Raw genomic sequence first — 14,942 nt, forward strand, 5'->3', positions numbered from 1 at the left:
TGCACTGCTTTAAGAGTATGTGTTAATACAACTTGACAACTGTACAAAGAGCACAGGAGACACAAGGCAACGAAAATCTCTGTTGTGGCTCAAATAAACATTTCTATCTGCACAATCTCACTGACACGTGTGCAAGCAGGCAGCTGGGCTAAAGCCCCTTCTCGAAGGCACTAGTTTGGGAAATTCAGTGGCAACAGGGGGATGTTTTGAGCATGTGTAGTGGCGTGTTATTTTTAGACTGGGATTATTAAACACCAGCCCCATGTGTCTCCGTTTCTTCAACACAGGTCCTGAATTACCTGCCTAGTCACGCCTCTCCGAGCATGTCCGAACCTGAGAGGAAACACTCAGCAGCGCAATTACCAAGCTGCTGAAGACACCACCTTAAACAAGCTGGGGGGGAAGGAGTCGCTCTCCCACATGGCCTTTACAAGAGAACAAATCCACCCAGTTTACACACACAAACATGTCCTAAATGCATAATACAATAAAGCCCATTTGAATCCAATCTTTAATTGTTCATTCAGAGTCGTCACACCAGATCTCCGTAAATGAACTGCGCTGATTGCCATCAATATACTATTGCTGCTCAACTTCACTCCAGTTACACCCGTATTGTGCGTTACTTGATTTAACAGTTAAAGCCTGTTGAAATGGTCGCTGCCCGGGTTCCTACGCTCTCGTTCTTCGCATGCTGGGAGTGTGAATGGGTTGGCAATATGCTACAGACTTGTACAAACTTGGAGATAATTTCACATCTCTATTTCAGAGCTCTTGAACTAACACTGAAGGTTAGAGATTTAAAAGCATGTGGTGTTTTCCAGGAGCTCCACTTTATACTTATTAACTGTGGGTAGTTCAACCGAATACCAAGTGTACAAGCATTACAGAAGATTCCTGCTAATTATCAATTGTATTTGAGTGCACTGGATTCTAAAAGATGTAGAAAATGTAAATAAATCAATGTAGTGCTAGCAAGTAATAACAAAAGTTTCTCAGGAAGAGCACACAAAAGCAGAAGGATAACTTTTAAGAAGGAAAGGACAATACACCAGTGTCAGACATAAACAGGGCCAGAACAGTTTAATTTAATTTTAAATCTGTTTTAATTACTGTGATGATTTGTTTTCTTGGCAGAATGTGCGTTTGGGAGTGCAACAGACACAAAGTGAAGATCAGTCTGAGGAGATGCATTTAGCCCGAAACGGCCAGCTGTTTCTACTGATGTGGTTTAATTTTCTCCGCTAGCTTGCATAGTAAGAAGAAATTAAACTCTTACGCATTTCCAATGATTGGAAAATGCACATATGGAAACAGACAGCACTAATCTTCTCTTACCTAGCAGTATACAAAGATACAGACAGCACCAATTCTCTTACCTAACAGTATACAAAGATGCACGGGTCTAAACGGGTGTACAACGGAACAAGGGCCAAACAATCCTCACGATACATAGAAACTGCTTACAATATGACTAATGTCTCACTGAAAAAAAAATCAACTGAACTGAACTCAAAATAAAACTGCTATTTTAAATCTTGGAAGGGGTGAGACAGTGAGCCCTTATTGCAAAGCAGGCTCTTCGTTCTGAAGTTCAAAGTATGGAAAAACAAGGATTCAGCACAAGACCGCAGTGTGTTCGGCCTCCCAAAGCCATTAGACAGACAAAGGGAAGACCCAGAAATAGAGAGGCCAGCTGTCAATACGAGGGACTGGTGCCGTGGAAAACAAGCGCAGCACAAACTGGGGTCTCTCCGTGCAGAGCCTCCCCCGGGCTAAAGATCTTTACAAAATAAAAACACAACACATACACGCAGAGCAGAACAGTCGAATTACTATTGACAAAAGATGAATCATTAAAATGGTATTTTGGAAGGATGCGAGGGACGCAGAAAGTCTGACTTTGCTGAAGGCACGCACCAAGCAGGGTGGGCAGCCATCTCCCCATTTACACTAACTGAATTGGTTTTTCTCTCGTTTAACACAGTGCACTTCTTAGTTTCCCACTCTGTGATCCTGACTACCAATCGATAAGCCACAAAGGAGCGTGGGAGACAGAGGAGCATCGTGAAATCGTATGAGAAGAACCTAATATGGCCAAGCTTAGGAGAAGAGAGGATTCTAGCTGGTCTTAGCACAACACACTCACTTGGCATTGATGTAGAACGAAGCTATGGACCAACCTGGAGTGTCTCAGTGGAAAAAGACACTTTCATGGAGACACTCCTGTAACTGGAGAAAGAAAGATGAACATTCAAAAGGTCTGTGTGTTGCTCACCATCTTACATTTTGTGCAAAAAACACTTCACATATGTTGTCCTGCACATCTCGATCTTCCTATTGAATCTTCCCAAGAATGGTTGACCGACGCCTCTGCCGGAAATCGAGGTTTCAACGCGGATTAACCATTATTCAGATGCCTTGAAGTCATGGGGGGGGAACTGATGTGAAGCCAAGGCCATCTGAATGCAAGCGACTGTGCTAAAGTGTCAACGGAAATGTCTTTTTGGGGATTTGTATTTTTGTCTGTTGCATGGAGACCAACGCGCCATGATTGATGTGTAGTACAGTGGGGCCCCTTATTCTGAGCAAGTTGGCTTTTTGTTGCTAAAAGTGGCACAGGGAAAACACCCCTAAAAGTGAGGGTCTGATGATTTGGTCTAAGAAATGGCAGAATTGTTTACTAATGCAGCTAAATCTGAATTACACAGACTATAAGCTCAGCACAAACCAAAAATAGTTGAAGGGTTCCTCAGATAGTCAGTCTTGTGTGCTCATCTTTGCTTCTCCATAACGATGTTGGATATTAAGGCTGCACAACTCCGAAACTAAATTGCAATTAGTCTAAATGACCTCTGTTATTATTTACTCCCACACAAAGTATAATTCACACAAAACAAGGAAGAGTCTTCTTGCATCTCTGAGGGGTCCAACACACACAGGGGACTTTGTCCGTCTGTGGAAGTGATGCTTGGGGTGTTTGTTTTATTTTCTGGTTCAGCGCTCGTTCCCATCCTATAACGATCTCCACGGGCTCGATTCGGGCCGGGCTTGCGGGGGAGGCACGGAGAGCACGTTCTCATTAGTTTTCTGAATTGAAAATTAAGCTGCTGACCTGAAAACAGATGTGAGGGGTCTGGGGTGGGTTGTGTCACACTGCTGTACAGGACAACAGGAAAAGCTCACAAATGCACAACTCCGACTCGTACAGGAAATATATTTCACATCAGGAACATGTATTATTTTATTGGTAAGAGACTAGACTCAAACGTTGGTCCAAAACTTTAAAGGCATACAAATTAAGTTGATAAAGTGCCAGAATAGATTCCGATCATCGTTCAGATGTTCTTATGATCTTAATGAGCCAACACTCGAAGGCCATAGAAAATCAGCCATGCGAAAAGACCGATTGCCCTGTACTCTGAACCCTGAATGTACTCAAACCTCCTGTACAGGCTAGGCTTAATGAAAAGAAAACCACCTTGAGTAAAAAATAACAATTGTTGAATAAGACAATGGAGGTGGGCTTGAAGGAACAATTATAGACTTGCATTCCCTGGCGTTATACAGCTGAGAATGGGAGCTCGGCTGGATTGAGAAGTTGAGGCAGGATAAGTAAAATAGCCAGTTTGAACAATCTGGTAATCCCTAATATCCACGACCAGGATAAACTGCGACCGTTTCATCACTGCATTAGGATTGGGTCTGGGAGCTTATAAACTTGCAGGACTTATACTATATCAGGCATGAGTGAATGAATCTGAATGGAATTTAGTTCACTAAGGGCAATCCCACTGTAACAAATCAAACAAATTGTGATGTTTTCAAAGTCCCATAAGCTTTGCATGCTACACTTACTATGCAAAAAAAGGTTTGTTTACTTGTTTTGGCGTATTCATTTTAAGTTTCTGATGTATAGAGGGATTACACTGGTCCCATGAGCTTCCTAGAGCAACACCCGTGTGAACAGATGCCACGGTACGATACGGACTCAAACTCCTGCCTGTGTTAGTGGAGTGTCAAGCCTTCCTGTGGAAAACAGTGCAGCACCCCATCCTCCCAAATAGACTGTTCACGGCATTCCCCAGCATGCTCTCTGACGACTAACCGAATATTTACACAGCCGAGCGTGCATCGTCATCATCCCTCACTAAATCGGCCCATCACACACTCCGCCGACGGCGACACAAAGAGCCGAGATCAAACAAGATAGTTATCGAGGGTCTCAGACAACAGCTGTCATCTCAGACAAAACTTCTTGAGGCAAACATAAAACCTGGTAAACCTGCTGGTAAAGCTGGCAAAGTATAGCAATAAGTGATGACTGTTTATGCAGGGCAGGCCGGTCCCTTCCTAAGCCCTGCTCAGCCTCCTGCCAGATATTGGTTCTTTCTGACAGATTTAACAACACAAATCACACCCGTGTGTATGAGCTGACAGTGAAGTCCACAAGAGCTCCACCCTGACATCAGCACAAAAAGTCAAAGTTTAAAGCCCCAACAGAAGACACATTGTTTCTGCAGTCACAGTGTGTACAAACAACCTGAGGAGGAAGACTGGGTGGGGGTGATGGGATCAAAAGGAAAAGGAGGAATGTTTATCTTTTTTTGCTTCCCCGCCCTCCCAAACATAGGCGCAGCGAGCCTTGGCTGCAAGGTAGTGCAATATAAACCGCCTGCAGGAACACTGAAGAGGGAGACAGGGATTCAGGGCTGCCCGGGAGGAACAAGCGACCGGAAGAGACATTTTGAGAGGCAATCCAGGTTTGCCAATCTGTATTTCAAGTGTATCATCTCTTGAATTATCCAGATTCGTTCGCTCAATACAGATGTAAAATCACAAACCGGCTCCTACTGTCCATTCCGTAGGATACATTGGCTGCAGTCGTGCTTTTGGGGTGTTATTTACCTCAACATTTTCAATTACGATACATGCACAACTATCAGTGAAGACTGTGACTATCAGTCCACCCACGGACGAGGAGAGCGAGTCGAGTCTCTTTAATGCGTGACAGAAAACTTCTTGCTTCGGTTAACAAAGATGCCTTTCAGAGCCTCAAGTTAAAATGCTCATCTAAATAGTCCCTGAAGAGATATTTTGGCAGCTTTATGTAGCTGTGCAATTCCACTTCAGCAGGTGCTGCTGTAATAATAACTCGCCGGGCTCTTTGCTAGCCTGACATGCCTCAGAGTGATGAATTGAAGTTTAAGTGCAAACGCTTCAAGAATTTTTATATATAAGGATGCAAAGTGTCAACCATTAAAAACCAGAAGAAAAAACTAAGTGCAGTGTTTTATAGCCATTATAAATGCATTATTATTATTATTATTATTATTATTATTATTAGTACACACTAGATGTAAAATCTCAGTTTGCACCATGTTCATTGGAAGGCACGCATCTCCTGACACATACGCAGCATCCACTGAACTGCAGCTGGCATTGTGCGATCACGCGACAGACATTACACCTTTGCTCAGGTACAGAAATCTACACAATGCTACAAAGCACAAAGCATTCATGGGAGCGGAATCACAAGCCATGTCCCCCGATTGCTTTTCACCACAACTCATTTAAATCAGTCGAATGAGCAGACCAGATTCACCACCACAGCCAGGCGGTGATAGAGCGCTCCAGCCGGCCCAGACTCACTCACAGGAGCGCTGCTACAACCAACAATCTGAATAATTGATCCAGAGCTAAAGGGTAACATTGTTTAGCTGTTGGAGTGAATCAAATCTGCCCAGCACTCACGAGCCAAACACTTTGCTGTGGAAGAGCAACAAACCAAGAGAAAAACAACCTTGGCAGTGACACGAGTGGCAGGTCAAACTATCACACCTTGAACTGGCTTTCCATTAACAATGTTCACATCCCACACTTCTGACACCACTCTACTGTTCAACAGAGATAAACAGAGGCTTTTGGGCAATTTAATATTCACTGTGTGATTACCTGTTAGCTGTGGGGGTGAAGAAACACGCGGCCCACGGGTCTGGGGGCCAGATATCTCCTATAAAAAGGTCACAGACCTCTCTCAAGCATCTATAACCAACAAGGTTACTTTCTAACGCAGGATTAAAATTGCAAATCATTGCAAAGACCTGCGTAGACCGTGCCCGGTAGCTCTCGTCGATAAGAAACAAAACATGCAAATAAAAATCAATCTGTTCAGCACAAAAAAGATACATATTGAAAATCTGGAGTTGACGTATGCCCTCAAATGAAACCCAATTAGAAGACAGGACAACTTTTATTTGGGGTCAGGCACAGATCAATCCCAACCCGCTGCATGGTTGAAAACTTGCAATGTTAAACTTGCTTGGTTTGATCTTAATATATTTGGTAAGAAGTGTATAATTTTATGTTTTGGTTTACCATTTGCAGATGCTAGCAGGTAACAAACAAGCAGACCCAGATCAATCCTTATTGAACTGAAGGCCCTCACTTCTTTGTCCCCCACAGCCAGCAGAGTTTACACAAAAAGAGCGGTTTGGAGCTGAATGGGGGTGAAGGATTGAGAGGATAGGGGTATCTGAGATCAAATGGCAAATCCACAATATTCACTCTGTAGTCAGGACAGGGTTCAGGAGCAGAACAAGGCATTAAGGTGAAGCTGTCAAACACGAGGACAAGTACCAACAGGCACCGAAACACCTCCAGCACAGGACGGGGCTGTATTGTTAATGCACTTCAGTGTGACCAAGCGGAGCAACGCCCTGATTCCTGGGCCCTGACAGGAGAGCTGCCATCACAGGGAGACGCCAGGCCGGGCAGGACAAGGAGGAGTTAACAATACCAAACAAAGCAACACAAAGCCCTTCAGTGAGACATTGCCTACCTTGAGACATTAAGAGCTCTCACTGAGGGTGTGATCCTAAACTTGTAGCAACTAACTACACTTTTTAACTGCTTTTGAGTCAAGTTCCATCCATTGTTAGTAAAACACAATTAAACAAAAAGTGTCTTGCCTAAATTCCACACAAAGCACAAAAGTGGTGTATTGTAGAAGTTCAATGTAACACCAAGTCTAGTTTTATGTTTTTTTTCTTTGAAGAAAGATGAGAACTCACTCTCTCGTGACCAGTAGAGCTCTGTTGCAGCCTCTGGAAGAATTTCCTAACTATTAGCCGGTTCCCTGCTCTGCTCACCTGAAGCACGTGTGATCTTCAGGTGTTAGACGATTAGAAGTGAACGACACTGCACTGGACCAGTGCCATCGACTGCAGGTCACGTGAAAAGGTTAAACTTTTAGGAGAGGAGGAGACAAAGGTCAAGGGAAAACCCCAGCGCTGTAATGAGAATAAAGTCTTTGAATTGCTGCGATCATAAAATAAAAATAAAGCTCTACATTTCAGCATGCCTGGAAAGCTTTTGATTGCATATTACAACACAAGCTTTACAATAGAAGTGTCAGCTATTTTTTTTGAGGATTTATCCTCTGCTTCACTTTGTAGGCACATACAGAAGACTGGCACTAATATATAAGAATCAGAAATTCATACAAATGACCGAAGCCAAAGGTAACCCTCTTAAAATAAAAAGCACTGCGATTCCAGTAAAACACAACATCTGTTGCCTCCAGAACAAGTGAATTGCCAACCAGACACCCTGCTGAGAGTTTCTATAATTTTGACGACAGGCCAATTACACCATCTGCATTGCAGTGGAGAAACCGTTAAATACCGTTTGAGTGCCATCGAGGTCTACGCAATCACGAACAACTGTGTCTCCCGTTTTAAAATCCTGCGTCTTGCCAAATGCCCCCGACAACACAGACATCATTACCCTGTACAATTTGGCCGCAGGGTTAAAGTGAATGTTTCATTGGACAGCATGGTCACCAGTGCTTGGAGAGATTTATTTATTCATTGATGGTAAATAAGTGACTGGGCATCGCAATCTCTCTGACACCCACTTCAGCCGGTCTTTATCTGGATGGAAGGGGCTGCTGTTTGCGAACTGGGCTGAGCTCTTTCCACATCAGCCCTGCGTGGTCACGGCACAGGAAAGAGTCAATGTTTTCACCCGGCGGCACCTCGGCACGGGGCTAAAGTTCGCCGGACTACAATCCATCAGAGAGTCAAACAAAAACGAAAAACATCAAAGGAATTCCCGGAGCAGTGGAGCAGGAATGGTCAAGGTTAGAGTAGAGAACATAGAGAGGAAAATAAAGTCTGTGCGTCAGTTATTTCCCAAACTGTAAATCAGGGTGGTTTAATACCTCGCACATAAGGAGAATGAAGATTTTCTAACGTGTATAGCTATGATTACAGACATTGTGTATAATGTATAGGTTTATCATATATCCGGAATCTATATATCCATCTATATCTATATATAGGGGATCGGGGAAGTATTCCTTTCTGTGCCGAGACGAGGCAAAACACTCAGAGACTCTGCATGAACAATACTACTGTTATAACAGAGAAGGTTGGCACTTTTCCAGAGAGTGGTTTAAGATTGAAGTACTTTTTTTTTTCCTCCCTCTGTCGAAGTGGTGCAACCATAATTATCCCACATCCACAACAGCTCGACAGCGCAGTGGGCAAAGAGTGTTTCAGGAAATGTATGCTGTGAAAGAATATGCATGGTGTCTGTTGTTACCCTGAGGAGGTCTGTTTGACTTTGCCCCTTCCCTCTCTCCCTCAATACACGAGAGGGCATAATATTTTGTTAGTTTGTTTTCCCTAAAGTATCTCTGCTGCCTTCATAATCCATCTTAATCACTTGCTTGGAGATATAGCGACATCAAAACAATGTGGAAGCAAAACTCAGTGTGTGTGTGTGTGTGTGTGTGTGTGTTTGAATTCCATGTCTAGTCACTGGGACTTCAAACCATTGGCTCCTGTCCAGTCCTAGTCTGTACAAACGTGGTTTTGATTCATTCATCCTCCACCCCCCAATTCATGTGCGTCCATGTCTCACCACCAGAATAAATATATAGATAAACAGATCCGGCAACCTGCAGACGTGTTCAAAACACAAGTAAGTGCCCCTGGAAACTCTATGATTAAAACACTTTGAAGAAGAGCACTGAAGTATAATGGAGAGGGATCTGCTCACAGCAATCCCAAAAACAGCTTACCTTGAGCCTCGCTGCACTTAGTGCCAGTAACAGTCTCTGTGGTAACAGGCCCTGGCTTTTTATTCTCTGCCAGGGAAGGCCTGCCAGGCGCGCTGCTCCCCGAGTGGCTCTCAGATTTACTGCTCGATGGAGGCTCCTTTTTCCTAAAGCGGCTGGTGAACAACTTCCAAACGCTGGGTTCGTCTGCGCTGGGTTTCAACAGCTTGGTGGGGTAAACGGGTACTTCCATCACTTTGAGCTTCCCCTTGCTCTGGTACCTTACGTACTGGACCCCCCCGTCCTCGCCCTTGCCCCTAGTGGGCGACAGACTTCGCCCGGTCAAATAAGAGAAGGGGCGCGTGGAGTACAATGCGTCGTCACCATCGCTTTTGGCGCGGACCCGGTCATGGGGCTCCTCAGCCTCCGCTCTGTCCCGTCCCCTCTTTATCCGGAAGCTCAGACTTCTCCGAAACGATGCCAGTGTGCCCCGCGGGCTGTCCGCCTTCCGGCTAAACTGGGGCGACCTCTCCCCGTCCCGGGCCGCCCGGCTGAAGAAGTTCCAGCGGAAGCCGGTCTTCAGGAGGCTGGCACCATCGCTGGAGGTGCGGCTGAAGCCAGGGCAGGGGTCGGACGGCAGGTCGTCCCCGGAGCCCCGCTTGTTGATCTCCAGGAAGGTCATGCTGACCGGTCGCGGTTTCCCCTTCAGCCTGGACCTTGAGGGAACCTCCTGTAGATGCCTCCTGGGCACGTCCGCTCTGCTGCCCTCGGTGGAGCGGGACTCTGCCTTCTTGACTCTGCGCTGCCGGAGAACGTCCAGCAGGCTGCCCACGTTACCGCTGTGTGGGGGGTTTGGGGCGACGGGTGTAGGGTTCAGCTCGGCTACCACACACACGCTGCGGGGTCTGCTGGGTCTCTCCTGGGCGGCTCGCAGGGCGGATTCCAGTCTGGACGTGGAGCTGTACATGCTCACCACTTTCCTGCTGTGCGGAGTCTGGCTCCGAAGAGGCCGTCGCAGTACAACCTGCCCAGGCCCGGAGGGAGACACCGAGTCCTCGACAAGAGTACCATTGTCCTGACACTCGGTCGGGGCTGCTGGGACACTGCCAGGCCAGGCAGAGACTCTCTCCTCTCGCTGTTGCTGCTGCTGGTTGTGCCGCTGTGGGAAACTCACAGGCATTCCTCCCCCGACCGCCTCGGGGAACTTCACCGTGGAGCTGCTCCGTTCAATAAACCTGTCCATCTTCATTTTTCCCCCGTCCCTCCCCGCTCCGCCTCTGCAGTCCGCGCTCACACTGGGCTTGCCACAGATGGCTGCACGACTCCCCGGCCCCGAGCTGCGTCCATGCTCTCCTGAGCTCACTCCCTGCTGCTCCCGGGAGAGCTGGCTCTCTGCAGCGGGGGGCCGGCCCAGCGCTGACGGACCCGCCCCCGCCCCCCCGACACAGACACAGTTGAGCGCTGGGCTCTGCTGCAGCGCCTGCACTCATAGGAGGTGCAGCGTTCAACACCAACAGGTTTCCACTGTAATGTAAGGTTTCTGATCAGTTATGCCTTTGTCCTGCAGTTGCAGGCAAATAAACAACAATCACTACCTTTGAAACTGCAGGAGATAACAGACTGTTGATCATCCAGACCACATTGCAGCCCCCCTAACTCGTGTGTACAGAGCTGCTCTTTCAGGTAGCGGCCGTTGGGACACAGCCAGAGCCCTTGATTTATTTATTTCGTCTCTTCAGGTAGCTTTTAAAAAGATACTTTCTGTTCACAAAATACACAGCTTTGAGAAGAAATGATAATGAAAGTATAAACAGTTCTAAATTAAACACCACTAATCTGGTTTTACTCGCTTGGTTCTTTATTTATTGTATTTATGTTTGTCTCTTGGTTTGTTTAAATGTTGCTTCAGCCCGCAGGTTACAATTCACAGTAACAAGTGAGCAGGCAGGAGGGGGGGATAGGAAAAGAAATGGAAGAAAGCTCCTTGTTTAGGCTTGCAGTGTCACAGATGAAGCGTTTTCACTGCCAGCAGGAACTTTACTTTGCCTAATCCATCAGTCCTCCACGCCAGTGCAGATGAGCCACCGTGCCGAAACGTGCTTGGCTTCACCGTGGGGCTCGAGACATAGGGAAAACAGGGAGCGGATCGGCCTGCGACGGCACGGAGTCTCAGCGCAACACTGAAGCTGCAGTGGAGTGAAGGGGGTAGGGAGGAGGAGTGAAGAAAATAAAAAGAAATAAAAGTAGCCCTGAAAATCTCATCTTGCGCTGCAGGACAGTGGACAAACTTCGGCGTGAACGACCACATTATGCCAAAATGATGCCTGATGGACAGAGAAGTAAGGGCACTAAGTAGTCTCTCTGACACGGGGAAGGAAAGGGGAAACGAGCATCATAAAACAAAATGGACAACTACAAAACCAAACATTAATCTGCCTTTGCTCTCAGTGCTGTAGAGGACACAGGAATGCACAGCACTAAAACTGCACTTCAATGTGCTGTCCTTCCCTCACATTCCTCCCAAAGGTGATTTATTTCCAGACGAGAGCATTATCTGCCCTTACAGGTGCCCCCGAAGCAAAGCAAGAGTTCTCCCACCGAACAGATGTCCCCCACTCACCTCACACACACCTCCCTGCTTATCCATCACCAGCGCTTTCAGCATCTGCCTCCAGACCTGCCATCTCAGACCAGGTGAACCAGGCCGCCCACAGGGCAGTGGTTTCCAACAAGTAATTACAATTCAACAGATTTATGTGCTGTGGTACATAATTATAAGAGCAACAAGATGTATAAAAAGGATGGAACAGGTTGTAGTAAAGCTCAGAGGGAGTGAGCTAAGCAGGGATTTCTTTTAAAAACAAGTTGAGATCTCCTAGTTTCGGGCACAGTATATCCACGGTCTCACCTGGCACTCACAGCACAGGTAAAACTCGTGTAATTGGACTGTGCCAGCTGGATCAGAGACATAAAAAGCCAAATGTGAAGCAGCCAGCACTGCAGCACAGTATTCACTTCCAGGGACAAAATACATACATGCATACATACACCACCGAATCAGTATTATATTCTTCTATTTGAATTGCAATTCTCTGAGCCTGTTCAGCAGAGCCCATTGTGTCACAAGATTATTCATCTCAAGATAGGTGACAGACTATTTTTCTTTAAGATTAGCAAAAAAATGACTAGGAAATTGTATTTTTATAATGAGAAACTTGGTTTTATAAGTTGGTTCAGATGTAATGAATATTTAAACCATCGCGGAATACAAAAGCCTGCATAACTGAGTGAGAGCGCACGGCATGATTGAGAATCACTGCCTGGGCAATGAAATAAAGGAGAAGTCCTTTCGGTCTTTCGGTAACTATGGCAACTCTTAATCTGTCTTCCCAACTACATGCACTGACTATTAGTTGAGGATCTGATTCCATTGAGCTCAGCCTGGAGCCCTTTATGTTTATTGTGGCAGAACAACAAGAGTGCAAAATGCAGACAATGGCAGACTGTTAATGAAGGAAACCAGAAGCAGGCCGAAGGGAAGCCAACGGGGCAATCGAGGAATTTGGACAGGATTAGAAACGCCAAACATTAAGGTGACTGAGCCTCTCAACAACAGCCGTGATCTAGAAGACAATTTCACCACACAAGACAACGGCACCGGAGAGACAGCCTGTCCCCCTCCACTGCAAGTCCACTCCACTGCTTCCCCCGGGCTTCAATGACTAATCCTCATCACTTCACTTACAGAGAAGCCGGAGGAAACCCTGGCCTGTGAAGAATGCAGAGAGCGGCGCGCTGCCCCAAGACGGAGGGATTAGCGCTCCTGTGTACGGTACACACAGACCAGACCTTGTGTTAAGATATCCCACAGCGCGGGGCATTACTTAAGACATGTGAGCCATCTAATTGGAGCTCCGGAAATGCTGCTTTAAGACCTCTCCACAGTCCCGCTCGCATGTTGCCCCATGTGCCCCCACGCTCAGAGAACATACAGGAGAGGCAGGGTTTAAAACGACCCACAGGCATTGAGCTCTGCCTCAGCACAGAGAAAGGCAGAGTGCAGTGTAGCCTAGTGGCCAGAACAAGGACTGGGATCTCGACGTGTCTCAGAAGTTATGCAGAAACTCAATGTGGAGGAGAAAATTTGCACTACTAATTAAATTAAAAAATTTCTTCACTCACAGCCACACCTACAGCAAGTGTCTTCTAATTTCACGGGTGCTGTAATATATTAGAGACTTTTCTGTTAATAGTTTGATGCAATCTACCTCTATTACTATTGGAACAAAAAGCAATCGTACAAGTCTTTTATGTTCAAGATGTTCCCTTCAGTCCCTTAATCCTGAACCCCCAGCCCTGCTTTATCCACAAAGTGAGAAGAGCCACTTCCACAGGAACACACTGCCTCTTACTTCCAGAGACGCCTCGTAATATGCAGATAAAGCCCAGCAGGCTTCAGAGGCCAGCCTCATTCTTGTGGCATCTGAAGTTGATCAATTAAGTAATTATGTGCGTAATTGGTTAAATCAGAATTTGTGCGTGGCTCTGAAGTAGTCTGGTTCCTGCCTGATGGATGGCCACAAAACCCACCGAATTGTAGAGCTCAAGGAGGGTTTCCCGATTTGCATGAAGTCGTAATACTTCTCCCTCACAGTTAATGAGAGCGTGTGCGTCTCTGAAGGGGGAGGCTGCATATTTTAACATGCTTAATGGTGATCTGAAACCCGAGCTAGGCAGAACGAGACCCCTTGCGGAATTAATATTCAACAATTTGCATAATAGCAGACGCATTAGCTGAAAAGGTGGTAGGGTGACGATATGTATATTTCATTTTAATTATGTTAATACAAAAAAAGACTGAAGAACGTTGGTGTGGTAAGTTTTATACTATTACTCTAAAACAAGTGTGACAACTGATGGCATTCTACGAAATATATAACTGTAAATCTCTGCAGACTGTCTCTAGTTAAGACAACAATTGAAAGGTGTTTTATATTCTGAAGGTGAAAAATCAGGATAAACAGATTGAAATCAGACACAAAACATGCACAGTGAGTCAAAGTTGCTCAAGTTATCGTGGCAGTAGACTGTCAATGCTTCCGTTACTGTTATAGTGGTTTGCAATGCAGATGCTCTGAAAGGTGCCCGAGCCCACATCCCTCGGTCTGTCTGGTAGGGTCTTACAACGGACAGAGGGGCTTGGCAGAAGTTGCCCAAGAGACCGTGTGAATCAGCTTCGGAGCTGCCGGTCAAAGGGGCGAGGAGGCGCAGACGACCCTGGCGCCATCTGCTAGTGAAGCCGAGGACAGGAAGCGTGGCAGATTGAGCGGGTACCAGGGGCGCTGGCAGGCTCAGGTGCCACAGAGCGGGCCGTGTGGATCTGCATGAGTGATACAGGGGTGCGAAATCTACCAGAGTACCCAAACAGAAAAAGAAAAAACAAACCTCTTGCTTTTACCCATGATAGAAATGGTTGCCCTTTTTTTCCTGTTTAAGCAGGTCTCATTTCAGCTTTGTCATTCCCTCAGTAGCACTGAACTGTGAAAGTGGTTTGCTTTGCGTCAGGCTTTCTACGGTGGCTCAATTTAGCCATTTACCATTGACCATTTAGGACTGCAGTGGTGGGCCTTGCTTTGATTTTCTGATGTCAGTTGGATCTGCTCAGACTGATCCACACAGTCTCTCTCTAGCTGCAGACTACAAGGCACTGTATATGAGAAATTCTATCCGTAACGGTTTCGCTCTGTAACACATATTGTCGAAACATTACACTTAACTAAAAGCATGTTTAATACTCAAACACGGCAGACTTCATAGTCGGAGTGGAGCATCCTAGCATTGCATGGTCAATGAGCTGTGACTAATATGCATACATTGT

At 46.1% G+C, this 14,942-nt stretch overlaps 1 protein-coding gene across 3 annotated transcripts in view; it reads right to left on the reverse strand.

Annotated features, from left to right (window-relative positions):
• The window catches only part of agap3 (ArfGAP with GTPase domain, ankyrin repeat and PH domain 3), a 190,325-nt gene that overhangs the window by 84,158 nt on the left and 91,225 nt on the right, over positions 1–14,942 (reverse strand). Inside the window, exon 1 of one of the 3 annotated variants that reach the window (XM_066717531.1) lies at positions 9,089–10,542. The exons of the other annotated variants lie outside the window; for them this stretch is intronic. Within the exon in view, the coding sequence (XP_066573628.1) occupies positions 9,089–10,313 (1,225 nt within the window). The 5' untranslated portion in view covers positions 10,314–10,542. Of the gene's footprint in view, positions 1–9,088; positions 10,543–14,942 lie in introns of those variants that run through there. 3 annotated transcript variants of the gene reach the window in all.

Source organism: Amia ocellicauda, chromosome 2 (genome assembly GCF_036373705.1).
Source record: "Amia ocellicauda isolate fAmiCal2 chromosome 2, fAmiCal2.hap1, whole genome shotgun sequence".
Taxonomy (NCBI): domain Eukaryota; kingdom Metazoa; phylum Chordata; class Actinopteri; order Amiiformes; family Amiidae; genus Amia; species Amia ocellicauda.